Raw genomic sequence first — 17,951 nt, 5'->3', positions numbered from 1 at the left:
ATGTTTAATATGAACTTTAAATCCTGTATAAGAATTTTATTACCTTCACTAAATGTCCCATCTAAATAAAACCTTTGAATAATGCCCGAGTCAATCAGAATTGTGATACAAGTAAAATCACAGAAGTGATATAGTAATGTGGTTTTTAAACCGAAATTCCACTATTCTTTCTTCACTTTTCCTTATATTAACCGACAGAAAGAACCTCAAAGCATGACTTAATTACTTCGTACAGAAATAGTCATGACAACCGTGCTACCATATCAAGAAAATATATAAAGAAATGCCATCGATAAACTTTTTAACATCCTTTTTTGACTTTTATTAAATAAAATTCATGCGAATCCTACTAAATATGAGTTTTATTCCCAAACTAATAGGACCCATATAAACAACATATAATAGGTTGAAAAGAAAGTGTTAAAAAGAGGATCGCTAACAAATAAAAGATGATCATGTAAGCAATATTAATCCCAACCATATGATAAAACATATATAGAAGGACCTAAACAACAATAAATTAGTAGAGGATATCATCAATCATTTTGACAAAAACTTGCACAAAATCACATTTGTACAAAATACTCTCCCCATATATGATGTTTGCAAAATGCCACTGCTACTAATTTATTAAGCAATTAAGCAAACCTAACAGTTTATGGTATCAGATCAAGAGATCAAATCTCAAAAAGTATAAAACAAATTCCAGCCACAGACAGAAATTAAAGCAGGGCTATAGCATACTCTTCTAATGCTAACAGTAAAATACCGCGAGCTCACAACAGTATGTTTCAAATCACAAGTTCTTGAAAGGAGACTCATTACTCACTTCTTTTGGGGTCAGTCTAGCCAGAAGTGCCTTATTGTGACAGTGCTCTGCATCCACGAAGTAAAAATTCCCATTGGCCTTAAATGTCACAAAAGGCCTATTGGTTTGCGGTGGTCGAATATCAGAAAACTTGATAGTCTTTGGAATGTAAGTTGCCAGCCAGGACAGCATCTCCACCTCAAAGCTGTCCGAACCTGGCTGCCACCTGAGCTTGTGAACATACGGGCTAACAAACCAATGGAGGGCAGCGGTGGTAGTAGCACTCAAGAATATCACAGAAGATGCTACTGCACCTTTCAGGATGACATTCATATCGGGGGATGTCATGAAGGTTATGACCGGACCAAGAGATACCGAAAGGCAACAAGTTGAGAGAGACAGAAGTTTTACTTTCTTTATGGTGTTTGAGATCGGGCCATAATAAACGACTCCAGTTTCCTTGTCACCCTCCCCTGGTTGTCCTCCACTACGAGGTCCGATGCTAATCTTGTCGTCTTCCTCTGTAGTTGGGATTTGTGATGCCCATCTTCTTTGGAAAATAGCAAGATGGGAGGAAGTTTTGAATGATGGATTGGGGCTAATGGGTCGTTGACAGGTAGAGGACCCAAAACAACGATATGCTGTACCATGGAAACAAATGCATACACAAAAAAAAAAAAAAAACATTAATAGTTATGCTGTACATTTTAAGACTGGCAAGAATAAAATAGTAATTAGCAATATAAGAGGTGTTTCACTGTTTCCTCAAGAGAGCATTATGTGAAGGAACCATTAAATTCATTACATGAGTGATCATTGGTTCACTATAAACATAACCCAGACATTTTTCTATCTCCAGATTATGTGTTGGATGTTTAGAGTTATTTATTGGATCCTGATCTGAAGTTATGCATGAAATAGTCTGTTTCTGCTATGTACTACTACTTTGTGTCATTTAATTTATTTATTTATTTATTTATTTATAATTTTTTAAATAGTTGACAGGGTATTAGCATTTGGCAAGAACTGAAAAAAATGATGAACCATGGCCTGGAACCAAATCAAACCAGAACCCATGATTCAATTGAGCAAGTTCCATAAGATCAAAGGTGTCAAATAACCTTAAAACCACATTAGTTAGTAGGTTGGCATTAGACAGTCAAAAAGGGTAGGACATCACATGTAGAAAATAAAATATAATAAAATAGAAGAGAGGAGAGGACATTTGTCTTGCCATTTGATAAAGGATTGGTCTCGATGAGAGTAGAGAGGGGTCAGGGTATATCATGTTACATTTAGAGAGAGATAGAGAACTGATAGAAATCATAATTGTGTTTTCATTATTGATTTGATGATTACAATAAAGGTCTATATATAGAGCAGAGTTCACAATGAGGCCTAACTCTGACTCTAACAATTACTAACTGATTCTGTTAGTAACTAACAGAATCACAGCATACTAACTAACTAAGAAGAGACAGCTAATAGTAACCACAAACAGTTTTTACAACTAACTGAAAACTAACTGAATTTAAGACTTCTCTCTAACACTCCCCCCACAAGCTCAGCAGTACTAAGTACTCTGAGTTTGGAGCGGAAGTTGTAGAACAAATGCTTGCTGAGTGATTTGGTAAGTATGTCAGCAACTTGGAGTTGTGCAGGAATGTAGGAAACAACCAAAGACTTGTTCAGAACCTTTTCCCTCACAAAAAAAATGTCTAATTCCATGTGTTCCGTTCTGGAGTGAAGCACAGGTTTGTGACTAATAGCAACAGCACTTTGGTTGTCACAATAGATAACTGGAGGAGGGATGGGAACTTTGAGCTCATGGAGAAGAGACTGGAGCCATAGAACTTCAGATGCAGCATGTGCTAGGCTCCTGTATTCGGCCTCTGCACTAGATTTAGCAACCAGAGTTTGCTTTTTAGATCACCAGGACACAAGATTAGGACCAAAAAAGATACAAGCACCTGAAGTGGACCTCCTATCATCAATATCAGAGGCCCAATCTGCATCACAGAAAGCATTAATGCTGAGAGGGGCACTGGTGGTGGCAGGCAGAAGGGTGAGACCATGATCAATGGAGCCCTTTAAGTATCTTAAGATCCTTTTGACTGCACTCCAATGATAGACCAGTGGCTGAGCGAAAAACTGACACACCTTGTTGACTGAGTATCCAAGTTCAGGTCTGATAATTGTAGCATACTGCAGGACTCCTACAATGCTTCTGTACAGAGTGGGGTTGTCAAAGGGGTCAGCACCAGTTTTGGACAACTTAAGATTTGCAGGTAAAGGAGTGGAAATCCCTTTGCAGTCTTCCATGCCTGCTCTGTGAAGTATATCTCTAATGTATTTAGCTTGAGATAAATGAAGAGCACCAGATGGAGTAAGCTTGCATTCTATGCCCAGAAAGTACTCAAGAGTGCCAAGCTGCTTAAGAGAAAAGGTAGCATTCAACTTGTTCACAATGAGGTTAATAGCAGTGTTGGAGGAACCCGTGATGATTATATCATCTACATAAATGAGAATAAGCAGGCAACAGCCATGTTTGTTGAATATGAGAAGAGAGGGATCACACTTGGATTGTTGAAAACCAAAGGAGATGAGAGTATTTGTCAAACTCTCATACCAAGCCCTTGGGGCTTGTTTTAAACCATATATTGCCTTGTGAAGTTTGCATACAAGAGTGGATTCACCCTAAATAAAGCCTTGAGGCTGTTGCATGTAGACATCTTCATGGAGTTGCCCATTAAGAAAGGCATTGTTGACATCAAGTTGAATAAGGGGCCATTTGGAAGTAAGAGCAATGGTGAGGACAGTTCTCACTGTGATTGGTTTCACCACTGGAGAGTAGGTGTCACTGTAATCTTGACCATATTTCTAGTTGAATCCTTTGGCGACCAAGCGTGCTTTATATTTGTTTATGGTACCATCCGGGTTCTCTTTGATCCTGAAAATCCATTTGCACCCGATGGCTCTTTTATGAGGAGGAAGAGGTACCAAGCTCCATGTTTTGTTAGCTTGAAGAGCTTGATACTCTTGTTGCATAGCTTCAGTCCAGTGGATAGATGAAAGAGCTTGCTGCACAGTGGTTGGTTCAATGGTTGTTAGATTGATTGTGGGAAAGAGAGGAGGTTTGAGATGGCCAGTTTTGGATCTTGTAAGCATATGATGGGTGTTGGTTGTAGGTGAAGGAGAGGAAGTGGGAGTGGAGTTAGGATCAATGGTGGAGGAAGCTGTGGAGGGTAAGGTTGGAGTTGGAGAGGCAGAGGCACTGATGTATGGTGAAGATGTGTGGCTGGGAAAGGTAGTTGGTGTGTGAGGAGTAGGTTGCTTGTTTGGTGTGAGATTGTTTGGTGTGTGAGGAGTTTGTAGGGGAATATGGTTGACAACTCCAAGGGGAGCTGCTGATGTGACTGTTTGGTTAGGAGAGCAGGTGGTAGGTGGAGTGATTTGATAAGGGAAGTGCTTCTCATTAAACAACACATCCTTGGAGATATAGATGCGGCCAGACTTATTGTCAAGACACTTGTAACCCCTGTGAGAAGTAGAATAGCCCAGAAAGATGCATTCTTTTGACCTATATTGGAACTTAGGATTGTTGTAAGGGGTTAGAAGAGGATAACAAGCACAACCAAAGGCTCTGAGGAAGTTATAATCAGGAACATTATTGAATAGAACTTTGAGGGGAATGCAATGATTATGAGATGCAGGGAGTCTGTTTATGATGTACACAGCAGTATGAAAAGCATGGTCCCAGTAATGATAAGGGAGAGAGGAGTGGGAGAGTAAGGAGAGGCCCATCTCCACAATGTGCCTATGCTTTCTTTCGACCACACCATTCTGATGGTGGGTGTGAGGACAGATAATGCGATGAATGATTCCTAACTGACTGAGATATGATGTAAAACTTCTGAATTCACCCCCCCAGTCAGATTGAATGGCTTTTATCTTAGTGTTAAGCTGTAATTCAGCTAATGTTTTGAATTGTTTGAAAATAGTAAGTGTTTCTGATTTGTCATGAAGAAAATAGACCCAAATATATTTGCTAAAAGCATCAATGAATGAGATGTAGTATTTGTAGCCCATAGAGGACTGCATGGGGGCTGGACCCCATAAATCACAATAAATTAACTCGAGGAGAATTATAAGTGCTTTGAGACAGTTGGGAAGGCAATCTGTGTGACTTGCCCAGACAACAAGAGATACAAAAATCAGTTTTGTTTTTATTGAATGTAGGCATATTACATGATTTCAAGACATTATTCATAGTGTCTAGATTTGTATGGCCTAGCCTGTGATGCCATTGAAAATACAAGTCATTGTGACTAGTTACAATAGAATGAACAGAATGGTGTCTAGAAGAAAGACTAGAAGTAGTTGATGACTAAGAGTGAATGGGATAAAGTCCAGCCTTGTCCAATTTTCCTTGAAGCAAGATTTGATCATTGTCCTGAGATTTCATGACAAAGTGAGATGGATGAAATTGAATGTATGCATTATTATCAGATGCAAATTTTGAAACACTGATCAGATTTTTGTTGATGCTAGGAACATGCAAAACATTATTTAAATGCAATGTATGATGAGGATGAGAAGGTGAAGGAAAAGCATAAGAGGAAATTCCAGTGACACGCAAACCTTGACCATTGCCAAGGAATATGTGCTCAAGGTGAGAAGGAGGAGGAGCAGAGCCTGGAGGAGGTTGCATGAGAGTAACATGCTGAGTAGCAGCTGTGTCAAGATTGTTGTTCATGGTAGGGTGCATGGCATAACCAGTGAAATTGGTCTGAGGTGCATATCCAGTGAAGTTGGCCTGAGGTGCTGCTTGCTGCCACTGAGGGTTACTTTGAGCCCAATTGTTGTTATTTGGTGTAGTGTTCCTTACATACTGATAAGGGTTGCCATGAACATAAGGTTGATTGCTTCCATAAGCAGCATTAAACCTGTGATAACAGTAGGAAGCATCATGGCCTGTGCGATGACAGACTTGACATTGAACAGTGGAACGACCCCCACAACCACCACGATTGCCACGGTCATTTCTTCCTCCACGGCCTCTAGATTGATTGTTGTTCTTGAAATTGTTGTTTTGAGAGTCGTAATTGCCTGAATTTGAGTTCCCAGTTGTCCAATTGGCTTGAGGAGCAATCTGGGTTTCTGTCGCAGAATTAGGGTTCACAGAATTGGGGGTTTTTGAATTTGGCTGAGATTGAGTAAAATTGAGGGATGCAGCTTCTTCAGTGATACGCGCCTTGTCCAATCGCTGCTCATGAGCCAGAAGAAGGGCCCTAATTTCCTCTAAATCGAACCATTCGATCTTTGAGTTGATTAGGGTTACGAGACTTTCAAATTCATTAGGAAGACCTTCAAGAATTACATCAAGTTGATCTTGAAGGGAAACAGACTCACCAATTGATGTCAACGAATCTGAAATGTGTTTGATTTTTGCCAAGAATTCAGAGATTGAAGATGATCCTTTCTTCGTGGTGCGTAGCTGAGTTCGCAATTGTCGCGCCTGAGCCTTGGTTTTCGATTGAAAGGATTGATGGATATTTTCCCAGAGTTGGAATGTGTGCTTGCAACCAATGACAGAAGGAAGAATGGCAGGGGAAAGAGATGATTGCAGCCATGCTAAGAGGAGCTGGTCCTGTAATTCCCAGTTGCTGAAAGCTGGGTTTTCAATATTGGCAAGGCGATCGTGTTCCGAAGCGTATTGAGGAGGTATCTCAGGAATGACACAGAAACGATGAAGGCAATGAGCCCTTAGGACTGGTTCAATCTGTTGCAGCCATACAAGATAGTTTGTTGCATCTAATTTGACAGAAATCTTGTAGTTGAAAGAAGATAGAGGTGTGATTGTTGAGTTGGGTGTCGCCAAGATTGGTGGTGTACGAGGTGTGTGAGGTTGGGAATCCATTGAAGAAGGGAAGATTCAGAGGAAAGAAATGGAGGATCTTGCCACGCTTGTGGAAGAATCAGAAGGCTCTTGATACCATGTTACATTTAGAGAGAGATAGAGAACTGATAGAAATCATAATTGTGTTTTCATTATTGATTTGATGATTACAACAAAGGTCTATATATAGAGCAGAGTTCACAATGAGGCCTAACTCTGACTCTAACAATTACTAACTGATTCTGTTAGTAACTAACAGAATCATAGCATACTAACTAACTAAGAAGAGACAGCTAATAGTAACCACAAACAGTTTTTACAACTAACTGAAAACTAACTGAATTTAAGACTTCTCTCTAACATATCAAAAACCCTGATATTCATCTCTGGCTTTACTCCGAGAGGGTTGTACTAGAGAATAATATGCGGTCCTGCATCTATTTTCATCCTGAAGACCTGAACTAGTATTTATCACAATGGTCAGTTTGGTTTCTAAAATTTAGGACCACTAGAGATCAGTTTGGTTCCCGTTTTATTAAATTCAAGCCTCAAAATGAAGCCAATTTAGGAGACGAAGACCTCTGGATTTGTGAATAACTGGGATAAATATACTAGAAATTGAAGTTTAACATACTACACAAATCTAACAACAAAATTTGAGACAGTTTTTTTTCTTTTTTTTGATTGTATTCTTAAGATTTGGTCACTGAAAGTATACATATGTTTCAACCAGGAATTTTTAAATAGTAGTCGTAAATAGTAACTATACAGAATCTCATAAAGGGGTAAGATAAGATTTTTTGCCACATGACAATGCACAAGTTCTTTCAAGTATATGCATTAGTTAAATCAGAGAGGGAGAGAGAGGAATAGAGTGGGGAAAGAGAGAGAGCAAAGAGAGAGTCAGGGGGAGCAGAGGAAGAAAGAGAAAAGAAACAAGGTTTTTCTAAAGCTCTTTCACTTAGTGTTTTTGTTAAGCTACTTGTTTTCCTTTTGTTATAAACAATAAGCTGATCTTTTTAAGAGCTTTTAAAAAAATGTGTTAGACTCAATTTTTTCTTTAAAACACAGTACAATGGACACACACAAAAAAAAAAAAAAAAAACTGGGTATACGGTTTTCTATGTTGCTTCTTCCCTTGAATAACAGCCAAAGCTTATATTCTGTTACAAAATTTAGCATGAAGGAAAACTAATATAAAGATATTTTAGAGGTCTTGGAATTAGGACATGACTTTTTACTAAGTGAAGAACTATGGAAAACATGCCACTGAAAGAACATGATAGTTACAAGTAGTCATCCATTATACTAAAGAGATGTAAAAACTCAGAACTACTCCCCATAAGTGATATTTTAGAAGAGCCTAATCCTTAGTAACAGAAATACAGCAAGTCAACAAATCACATATGAAAGGATGATAGCAATTACAACCATATATTAACTGCATGTTTGGTTGGGCATTCAAAAAAGTGAGGCAAGAGCCCAAGCTTTTGACGGATTATACCAAGCTCTAGGAACCAGGGACGGAGAAAGATCTATATATAGGCTTGCTAAGGGTAGAGAGAGGAAGACTAGAGATTTGGATCAAGTAAAGTGTGTTAAAGATGAAGAAGGCAAAGTCTTAATGCATGAAAAAGATATCAAGGAAAGGTGGAAGGCGTATTTCCACAACTTATTTAATGATGGATATGGATATGACTCTAGCAGTCTAGACATAAGAGAAGAGGACCGGAACTATAAGTACTATCGTCGGATTCAGAAACAGGAAGTAAAGGAAGCGTTGAAAAGAATGAGTAACGGTAAGGCGGTGAGGCCAGACAACATACCTATTGAAGTGTGGAAAACTCTTGGAGATAGAGGTCTTGAGTGGCTCACCAAACTCTTTAATGAAATTATGAGGTCAAAACGCATGCCGGAGGAATGGAGGAGAAGCACGTTAGTGCCAATCTATAAGAACAAGGGGGATATACAAAATTGTGCAAATTATAGGGGAATCAAGCTCTTGAGTCATACCATGAAATTATGGGAAAGAGTGATCGAACGGAGATTAAGAAAGGAGACTCAAGTTACTGAGAATCAATTTGGTTTCATGCAGGGAAGGTCGACCATGGAAGCGATCTATTTATTACGGCGGGTGATGGAGCAATATCGCATGGACCAACAAGACTTGCACTTGATTTTTTATTGACTTGGAGAAAGCGTATGATAGAGTGCCTAGAGAGATTTTGTGGAAAGCTCTAGAGAAGAAAGGGGTTAGGGTTGCATATATTCGAGCTATCCAAGATATGTATGATAGGGTATCGACTAGTGTTAGGACACAGGGTGGAGAGTCAGACGATTTTCCCATCACAATTGGTTTGCATCAAGGGTCAACCCTTAGCCCCTACCTTTTTACCTTAATTCTGGAGGTCCTCACGGAACAAATCCAAGAGATAGCGCCGAGATGCATGCTTTTTGCAGATGACATAGTCCTCCTTGGAGAGTCGAGGGAGGAGTTGAATGAGAGGTTGGAAACTTGGAGACGAGCTCTAGAAACACATGGTTTTTGCCTAAGCAGAAGCAAATCGGAGTATATGGAATGTAAGTTCAACAAAAGAAGGAGGGTTTCTAACTCAGAGGTGAAAATAGGAGACCATATTATCCCTCACGTCACACGGTTTAAATATCTTGGGTCTGTAATACAGGATGATGGAGAAATTGAAGGGGATGTGAATCATCGCATTCAAGCAGGATGGATGAAATGGAGAAAAGCATCGGGGGTGTTATGTGATGCAAAGGTACCGATCAAGCTAAAGGGAAAGTTTTATCGGACTGCGGTAAGACCGGCGATTTTGTACGGAACAGAATGTTGGGCGATCAAGAGCCAACATGAGAATAAAGTAGGTGTAGCGGAGATGAGGATGTTGCGGTGGATGTGTGGTAAGACTCGACAGGATAAAATTAAAAACGAAGCTATTAGAGAGAGGGTTGGAGTAGCGCCTATTGTAGAGAAGATGGTGGAAAATAGACTTAGGTGGTTTGGGCATGTAGAGAGAAGACCGGTAGACTCTGTAATGAGGAGAGTAGACCAGATGGAGAGAAGGCAAACAATTCGAGGCAGAGGAAGACCCAAAAAGACTATAAGAGAGGTTATCAAAAAGGATCTCGAACTTAATGATTTGGATAGAAGTATAGTACTTGATAGAACATTATGGCGGAAGTTGATCCATGTAGCCGACCCCACCTAGTGGGATAAGGCGTTATTGTTGTTGTTGTTAGATCAACTTGAAGCATAAATAACTTGCTTCTATGTTACTAGATGATTTTAGATGTGGAAATATTAGAGAACGTGTATCACAAACTCAGATCCAAACACACTATAAATATAGTCATTCATAATACCAAGAGTATCAATTTACTATATGCCATAACGCCTTTAGATCTCAGCATCTATGAGACTTATTTCTTAGCACTTAAGTACCACAAAACTAATGTTTATGTTTCAAAGAAAACCACCTTTTCTTCCACACAAATATGACAATGAGGTTTGAACTTATTACCTCATGTAAACTACCCTAGTCCCTCACCAATAGCCCAATCTTAGTGGTTTCCACGAAAACAATCCCTTGTATTTTTCTCATTAAATAATAATTTTCCAAGTTTATATGAATTACAAATTTAGCCAAAGGTAATATATAACTACCCCAATAGTCATTTCTTTTCACCCTCAGTGATTTAAATGCAAAAAAAAAAAAAAAAAAACAAAGTTTTGTTTTGTGCTATACTGGAAAATTTGCAGAAATTTCATAAGCATAATAATATATAAGGAAAGAAAAAAGTCTAACTTTATATACTACACACACCAAAAGTTTCTGAATTCAGACAAGACTACTAACATTTTGATCTGTAAAAATCATGAACTAACAACTCGACTTTAATGAGTTTAATCAAACCAAGGTAATCATTCATTGTGTTGTGGCATGAGACTGTTATGTTCATACCAATGATCTACATCTCAACATTGGTCAAAAACTGAGAGTAGAATTTCAGAACAAATTTCCATGAAAATGATCCAACCAAGGTAATCATTCATTGTGACATAAACTGTTATGTTCATACCAATGATCTGCATCTCAACATTAGTCAATAACAGAGTAGAAATGAAAATGATCCAAAACCCTGTTCAAGTTCTTAAAAAAAGGGTTCACGACCATGAATTTGGCTGCAAAATCAAGGTATTTTGGGTCTACACATCGACCACATATCTGTCTGTAATTTCCCACAACATTAAAAAAAAAAACATCAAAATTACGACCGCCCCAGTAATTTTAAACCCTTGCCCCTAAAAACAGATTTTAATGTCTGACTCATGTTGATAAAAAAACCTTATAAAGTTTCAAACTTTATTCAATGGTGCCCATGACCCAGTTCTTGGGATGCCACAAAAAGAAAAAAGAAAAAAAAAAAAAAAAGCCCACGAAGAGATCAAATAAAGTTTAAAACTTTTAAGGTTCATATCCACGGTAACGTTGAGAATGCAGAAGAATCAACAAGAGAAAGAGCGCAAACAAATACAATAATAGCAAAGGAAGAGAACCTGAAGGAGCGTTTTTGGACACGTGGCGGAGGCTCTGTGACCGCAGCAAGTGAAGGAGAGTCGCTCTTGCCATTGCTGCTGCGCTTCCGAGTTACACTGTCTCACACCACACGACACACTCCAAGTTTAGGGCCATATTGTGCAAGGGTTTTTGTTTGTTGGGGTTTCTTAGAGTGAGAATAATATTAATATTAATAAATATGCAACTCGAAAATTATAACTGGCCATTTGGTCTAGTGGCATGTTCCTTATTTGTGGTTCAAGATATCCCGAGTTCAATTCAATGAACATGCTACATTTGTTATATTTTGTTTTGTTTTTAAATAAGAAAATTGTGATTAGATTAAAAAGTTAAATTCTTTTTTGAATGTATAAAGAATTAAAATTTGAGATGAATAAATAGACCTTAGTTGGGGTGTATGTAATTTAAATAGATGTAAGATTGTCAATAATTAGGAGTTGTATAAGGAGTTGTATAATTTAATAATGAAAACATCAATGAAGACATTGGTAATAGTTGGTGTTAAACTTCAATTTAATTTTGTACTAGTGGAGAGTCCGTGTGATGCACGGATTGGTATTTTACTATAAGTGACATAAATACTATTTGTCAAAGTGTTGTTTGTATCATTAGACTGTAAGTGAATAAATAATATTTGTCAGGGTGTTGTTTGTATAATTTCACTGTAAGTGACATAAATGCTATTTGTTAACATGTTATTTGCATATAACATAAAGATAATTTGTATGAAGAGTTGATTGTGTTGAAAATATTTTAAAATTGATTTAAATTATATAAAAGAAACATAGGAAATAAAATAAAAAATATTTTGTTTTTCAGGAAAAAAATTATTTTAGATGTATTTAATTGTGAAGAGGGACTAAATTTTTAAAATAATTTTGTAGTGGGCCTGATAGGTGGTGGTACACACCCTTCTCAAAGGAACCGTACGTGAGACTCTCACGTCAACATAAATACTATTAGTCATGGTGTTGCTTGTATATAAGATAAATAGTCAGCGTGTTGTTTGTATATAACATAAAGATAATTTACAAGAAGAGTTGATTAAGTTAAAAATATTTTGAAATTGATTTAAATTATATAAAAGAAATATAGGAAATTAATTTAAAAATATTATGGTTTTGCAGGGAAAATTTTATTTTAGATGTATTTTATTGTGAAGAGGGACTAAATTTGTATAATTAGTGGGCATAAATATTATTAGTCAAGGTCCTGTTTGTATATAACATAAAGATTGTTTGTAAAAAGAGTTGATTGTGTTGGAAACATTTTGAAATTATTTTAAATTATATAAAACAAACATAGGAAATAAATTATAAAATATTGCGGGTTTGCAAGGTATTTTACTGTAAGTGGCACAAATATTATTAGTCAGGGTTCTGTGTTGGTATTAGTCAAGGTGTTGTTTGTATATAATATAAAGATAATTTGTAAAAAGAGTTGATTGTGTTGGAAACATTTTGAAATTGATTTAAATTATATAAAAGAAACATAGGAAATAAATTCAAAAATATTGTATGCAAACGAACATAAAGACCAAAACGAACCACATACAAACGTGTGTAAAAAAGAACAAAACAGAAACAGTAGTAGGCATCAAAACGAACAGAAAGGCATAAATAGTGGCAATGTAAATTAGAATCAGACAAAGCTCACGCATGTTTTCACTACTTTCAGTCCAAAAGAAACCGAAAAAGGTAAACAGACAATGAACACATAACCGCAAAAAAAGAAGCAAATGCAAGACAAACCAAAAGTTCACTTTCGTATGAAAATTTTTTTTCCACATAAATTATATATATTAATGTGGTCTAAGAACACAGCATGGTGTGATAGGATTTTTTTTCTGATCAAGTAAATCTGAAAACAGATCATGAATATTACATGGTCTATAAAACATAAACACTAGAAGAGGCAGCAAATAAATATAAGATCACTATAGCAGGGAATGTGTAAGATGAGCAAAGTAGACAACAATATCGCTTTATCAACAATGTTTAGTTTACCATACCAAAAATTTGTAGTGCAACAGTTATAAATTACTAATAGTAGATTAAATTAAACAGAGTCATTTCATTCAAATTCAAACCATGAAATCTCAAAATTGAGTGATACATTTGTTAACAATGTCATACGACAAAACAAAATCTAAAAGCCAAAATTTATGTGTAACACATGTCAGCTGCATCAGAAATATAGTCGATGCGCAAAATGCTTAATTGTGGCTCTACCAATAATATTCATGTTGAAAATAAAATAAAAATAACATGTGCATACAATAGTGATTGTATTGTGAGAAGTCAGAAAACAAAATAAAAATGTTTTTATGAACCAATACTCATGTAAGAAAGCATGTACCCACAAAGGTCAGCAGAACAAAAAAAACCACAAAATTAAAAATTGAATGACAGTACCCAGAATGCAAAAGCCAAGAGAACAGATGCAAGGCCAATTTTTGATGGGTGTAGTAAAAAAGAAGAAAATGAAAGGAACAAAAGGAGTGGGTGAAAATGAAAATGCCAACACAAAAAAAATAATGTTTCAATTAAATGAGAGGAGAGGGGAAAAACATAAAAGACAAAAAGATAGATGAATCAAAGTACATAAACTAAAGCTAATAGTCCCAATTCTATCTTCGGCGGATGACAATTTCCCATATTTTATCAATGGTCCTGTAATAGAAGGAGACTTCATCATCGTGGGAGAAATCATTATCTGCAAGGAATTGATACCATGGTTGTACAACATATTTGCCCCCAACTCCACCATCAACCACGACAACATTCCACTGTAATGGAGGTCCAAATCTTCTGAGAATGGTCATGTGTTGACCGTAGGCATTTACATGTGTCATGGCACAGTTGAGGAGTCTCTGCATGGGAAAAAAATAGCATGATATATAAGCCTGAATTAATTAGCAACATTAAAGAGGTTTTCATTGTTACCAGTGGTCCTGGTGCACCAAGCATTGATTATGTGATTTCAATTGTCCAAATATGTTGTCTTGACATAACTTCTGACCTTCCGCAAGTCTGGCATTCTAGTGAGGGAACGAAATAAAGATCAAACATGGATTTTTTGTTGCATGCCAAGAATTTAATCATCACAGATTCAAAAATTGATAAATCTTTTCTAAATTGTTTCAGTCCTTCTACAAAGTAGACTTTTGCTCGATGCTGCCTTAACCTGATTTGGTATATGGTTCCATCATATCTAAAGTTGACAAACTTAGGGTATTCTAGTGCTCATTGTCGGTGGTAAAAAGAGGGCACTTCTATAATGTCCTGCAAATAATCATAGCAAGAAAGCAAATATGAAACTATATGAAGAATAAAAACAATTAGTATGTAACATTACCATATCATTGTGTAATACTGTAATGAACTGTAGGATTAATGGAATTGTGTGAATTGGATATTGAATCTGCAGTGAGAGGAAATGCAAAAAATGAAAATCAAGTATGGTACTGAAATAGGAAAGTCCAAAATATCTGGAGAATGACAACAACATAATAAAATGAATGAATAGGACTATCAGTGTTTTGTGGTTTGCTCTAGAATTACAATGTGCGACTATTGTTGAAGGTGAGAGATCAATATAGGCCCAAATTCCAAAGTTTAGTAGCATAATTCGCTATCCAGAAACAATTGAGGTAAAGAATAAGCATAAAAAAAAGGGATTGTAACGTGCAAAGTCATGAAGAAACAGAGGAAATAACAATCCTACCAGCAAAATATTATATTTAATTGCTATCTATCAGTGGTATATTCCAAATAAACAGAGCAAATAACAATGGAAATTGTGTATTTGTTGTCTGCTGGTAAAAAATGAAGAAAATAATGTTTATAACAGTTGACAATATTAATGAGTCAAAATATATCTGTGTATGGATTCAAAACATAAAGGAAGAAATAAGGCTTTGTTTCGTAGCTAGATCAAGATCAGAATAACAGGAGACAAAGAAAACCTAGGTATGACAAAGGTCACGCATTTTTTCAGTATTTCAGTCGAAAGCAATATACATAAAAACCAAATAAAAAATAAAACGATTACATGTAAAGGAAACCAAAAGCTGAGCGAGTAGGAAGCAAAACAAAAACCCATCAACAAAAACCCAAACCGAAAAAGGAAAACAAAGAATGAGCAATGTTCAAAGTAATTTGAGAAAGTAAGCAAGTAATTGATTTTACATTCACCTTGCTTGTTGCTGATGATGAATCAGAACCGGTACTTGTCTTGGTTGTGTCAGTCGATAATTCTGAAGCCATTATCCGAGCCGTTTCAGTATTTTATCTTAAAGGAATGAACATTGAATATTTTTCGAAGAAGAGATCTGTGGAGAATAAATGTTGCAGTGACACAGTGGTTGGTGAAAATGTGAATTGTTGAGCATTCAATGAATTATGGTAAGATTGGAGGTGGAGAGTCATGTGAATCATTGTGAATCCCTCCACATGTCCTGCTCGGTTTTTTCATGTCAATGAAAATCTGTCTGTTGCTTTCCTGTAATAATTAATTAATATTTTTTTATCTTTTTTCTTCTCTTCTCTTTCTCTCTCTCATAAAATTACTTTTCCAAGAAAACCAAATATGTTTTCCTTTCTCTATATTTTTTTTTCATTTGTGCACTGATCCCTTTCTCTCACTCCTCATTCTTCTTCTTCCTCTATTCTTTTCTTACTCTCTCTGGAACTTTTAACCAAATTAGATGATTTATAACTATACATATATGCATGTAAAAATCTTTAATCATTAGAGATGTTTGTGAGAAGTCACCAACAAAAGGAACGTGTACTCATAGAGTTTTGAAATAAAAACCGCAGCTTTAGTGCGTTCCTCCACCAAGAACACAATATAGAAATCCACTGGGGAGGGAGCAGACATAAAAATCACAGATTTGGTTTTCAAAATCGAAATGTTAGATTTTTTAAAAACACAAAAGACAGGTTTAAGCTTTTGGGCTGGAAAAGAATAATTTTTAAAAATTAACCAATGATACAGATATAAACCGAAAATGCAATGCAAGGTGTAGAAGCTCCAGCAGCACAAAACAATTTAAACTTTTTGTAGTGTGAAAACTTAGAAAACAAAATAAAGGGAGAACACCCGATAAAAATTAAAGCTTTTGTCTTGGGAAAAATCATAAAACCCAAATTTTTTTTATGAAGATGAAAAAATTTAACCATAAACCCAAAAATCAAAGAAAACAAACTTGCACTCGTGGAGTTTCCAGATAAAAACCGCACCTTTAGTGTGTTCTTCCACCAGTTGTGCATGCAATACAGGCTTACCAAAAACATTTAAGCTTTTGCACTATAAGAAATAAAGAAACAAAGAAAATGTAGACAGCAAAAATCAATCAAAATTAGACAAAAAGAAACGGGCCAAAAATAGATAAAAATGGAACCTTTAATAATTAAACATTAATAAATTGACAATGATTACGGCAAAAACAAATAGAAAATTGAAGTTGATTTGAATAACATGGAAAAATTGATATCATAATATTTTAAATTGATTGTTAAGTACATACTAATGACGAATAAGTTAATGCCGAAATTATCATTATTTTAATATTGTAACATAAGATATTTATTAATTTGAAAATTACGATTATTTCCATATTGTAACAGAATGTTTAAAATTGATTGTTAAGTATCGAATAACTTGAAATGGAAACCAACAATAATACGAATGAAATAGCCTCACTAATTAAACGTCAATAAATTGGTGCAAAATTAATGTTGAGTTATATATAGGTAAAAAAGTATGATTTTAAGATAGCTATGAAATTTGAGATAAAAATGACATGTACCTAATCTTATCATCATTTATTACTTCTCTATTTGTTTACCCCGTTGAATATAAGAATCTTTTGTTATAAACCCCTTTAAAAAATTGATATAATGACATTTGCAATAATTGTATTTATGTTTTTGTAGTGGGCCTGATAGGTGGTGGTATCACACCCTTCTCAAAGGAATCGTACGTGAGACTCTCCCGTCAACATAAATACTATTAGTCATGGTGTTGTTTGTATATAAGATAAATAGTCAACGTACCTTGACATCCATAGAAATTTCAGGGAAATTTGCTAAAACAGCAAAACGTGTAAATAAATAATCAGTACAAAAAATGATCATGGCTAACCGTGGAACTGTATCGATCACACTGGTATGGGAAACAAAAAGACACCACTCATAGCAAAAATGACAGAAGATAATTTTTTAAAAAAAGGAAATTAGGAAAAAAAAGGAGAAAATGACACATTTATTCTTCGACACCTTCAGCACTATCGTTAGCCTGTCTCAAAAACCAAACCACAAAATCATAACTCTTGTAGAAAAAATGGCAAAAGATAATTTTTTTAAAAAAGGAAATTAGGAAAAAAAGGAAAAAAATAACACGTTTATTCTTCAACACCTTTTTAGCGCGTTAAAATTTGAGAGAGTTTATAATGATGGAACACATCACTTAATTATTAACTTTTTTTTATATATGTATGAATTTATATTTATATAAAATATTAAATTAGGATAAGTCACACACACACACACAACACACACACACACGCACACACACGCACACACGCACACACACACACGCACACACACGCACACACGCACGCACACCCACACACGCACGC

At 35.8% G+C, this 17,951-nt stretch overlaps 1 protein-coding gene across 1 annotated transcript; it reads right to left on the bottom strand.

The window, feature by feature from the left end:
* Positions 1–597: 597 nt before the first annotated feature.
* LOC100814608 (uncharacterized) lies at positions 598–11,448 on the bottom strand. Its single transcript, XM_003550044.5, has 2 exons — positions 11,284–11,448; positions 598–1,449 (listed from the first exon to the last, which is right to left on the bottom strand). The coding sequence occupies exons 1-2, from the start codon at positions 11,354–11,356 to the stop codon at positions 797–799; spliced, it is 726 nt and encodes a 241-aa protein (XP_003550092.1). The 5' UTR covers positions 11,357–11,448; the 3' UTR covers positions 598–796.
* Between the last annotated feature and the right edge of the window lie 6,503 nt (positions 11,449–17,951).

The sequence above is a fragment of the Glycine max genome, chromosome 17, assembly GCF_000004515.6.
Source record: "Glycine max cultivar Williams 82 chromosome 17, Glycine_max_v4.0, whole genome shotgun sequence".
In the NCBI taxonomy this organism is placed as follows: domain Eukaryota; kingdom Viridiplantae; phylum Streptophyta; class Magnoliopsida; order Fabales; family Fabaceae; genus Glycine; species Glycine max.
This window is presented reverse-complemented; position numbering and strand designations above follow the sequence as displayed.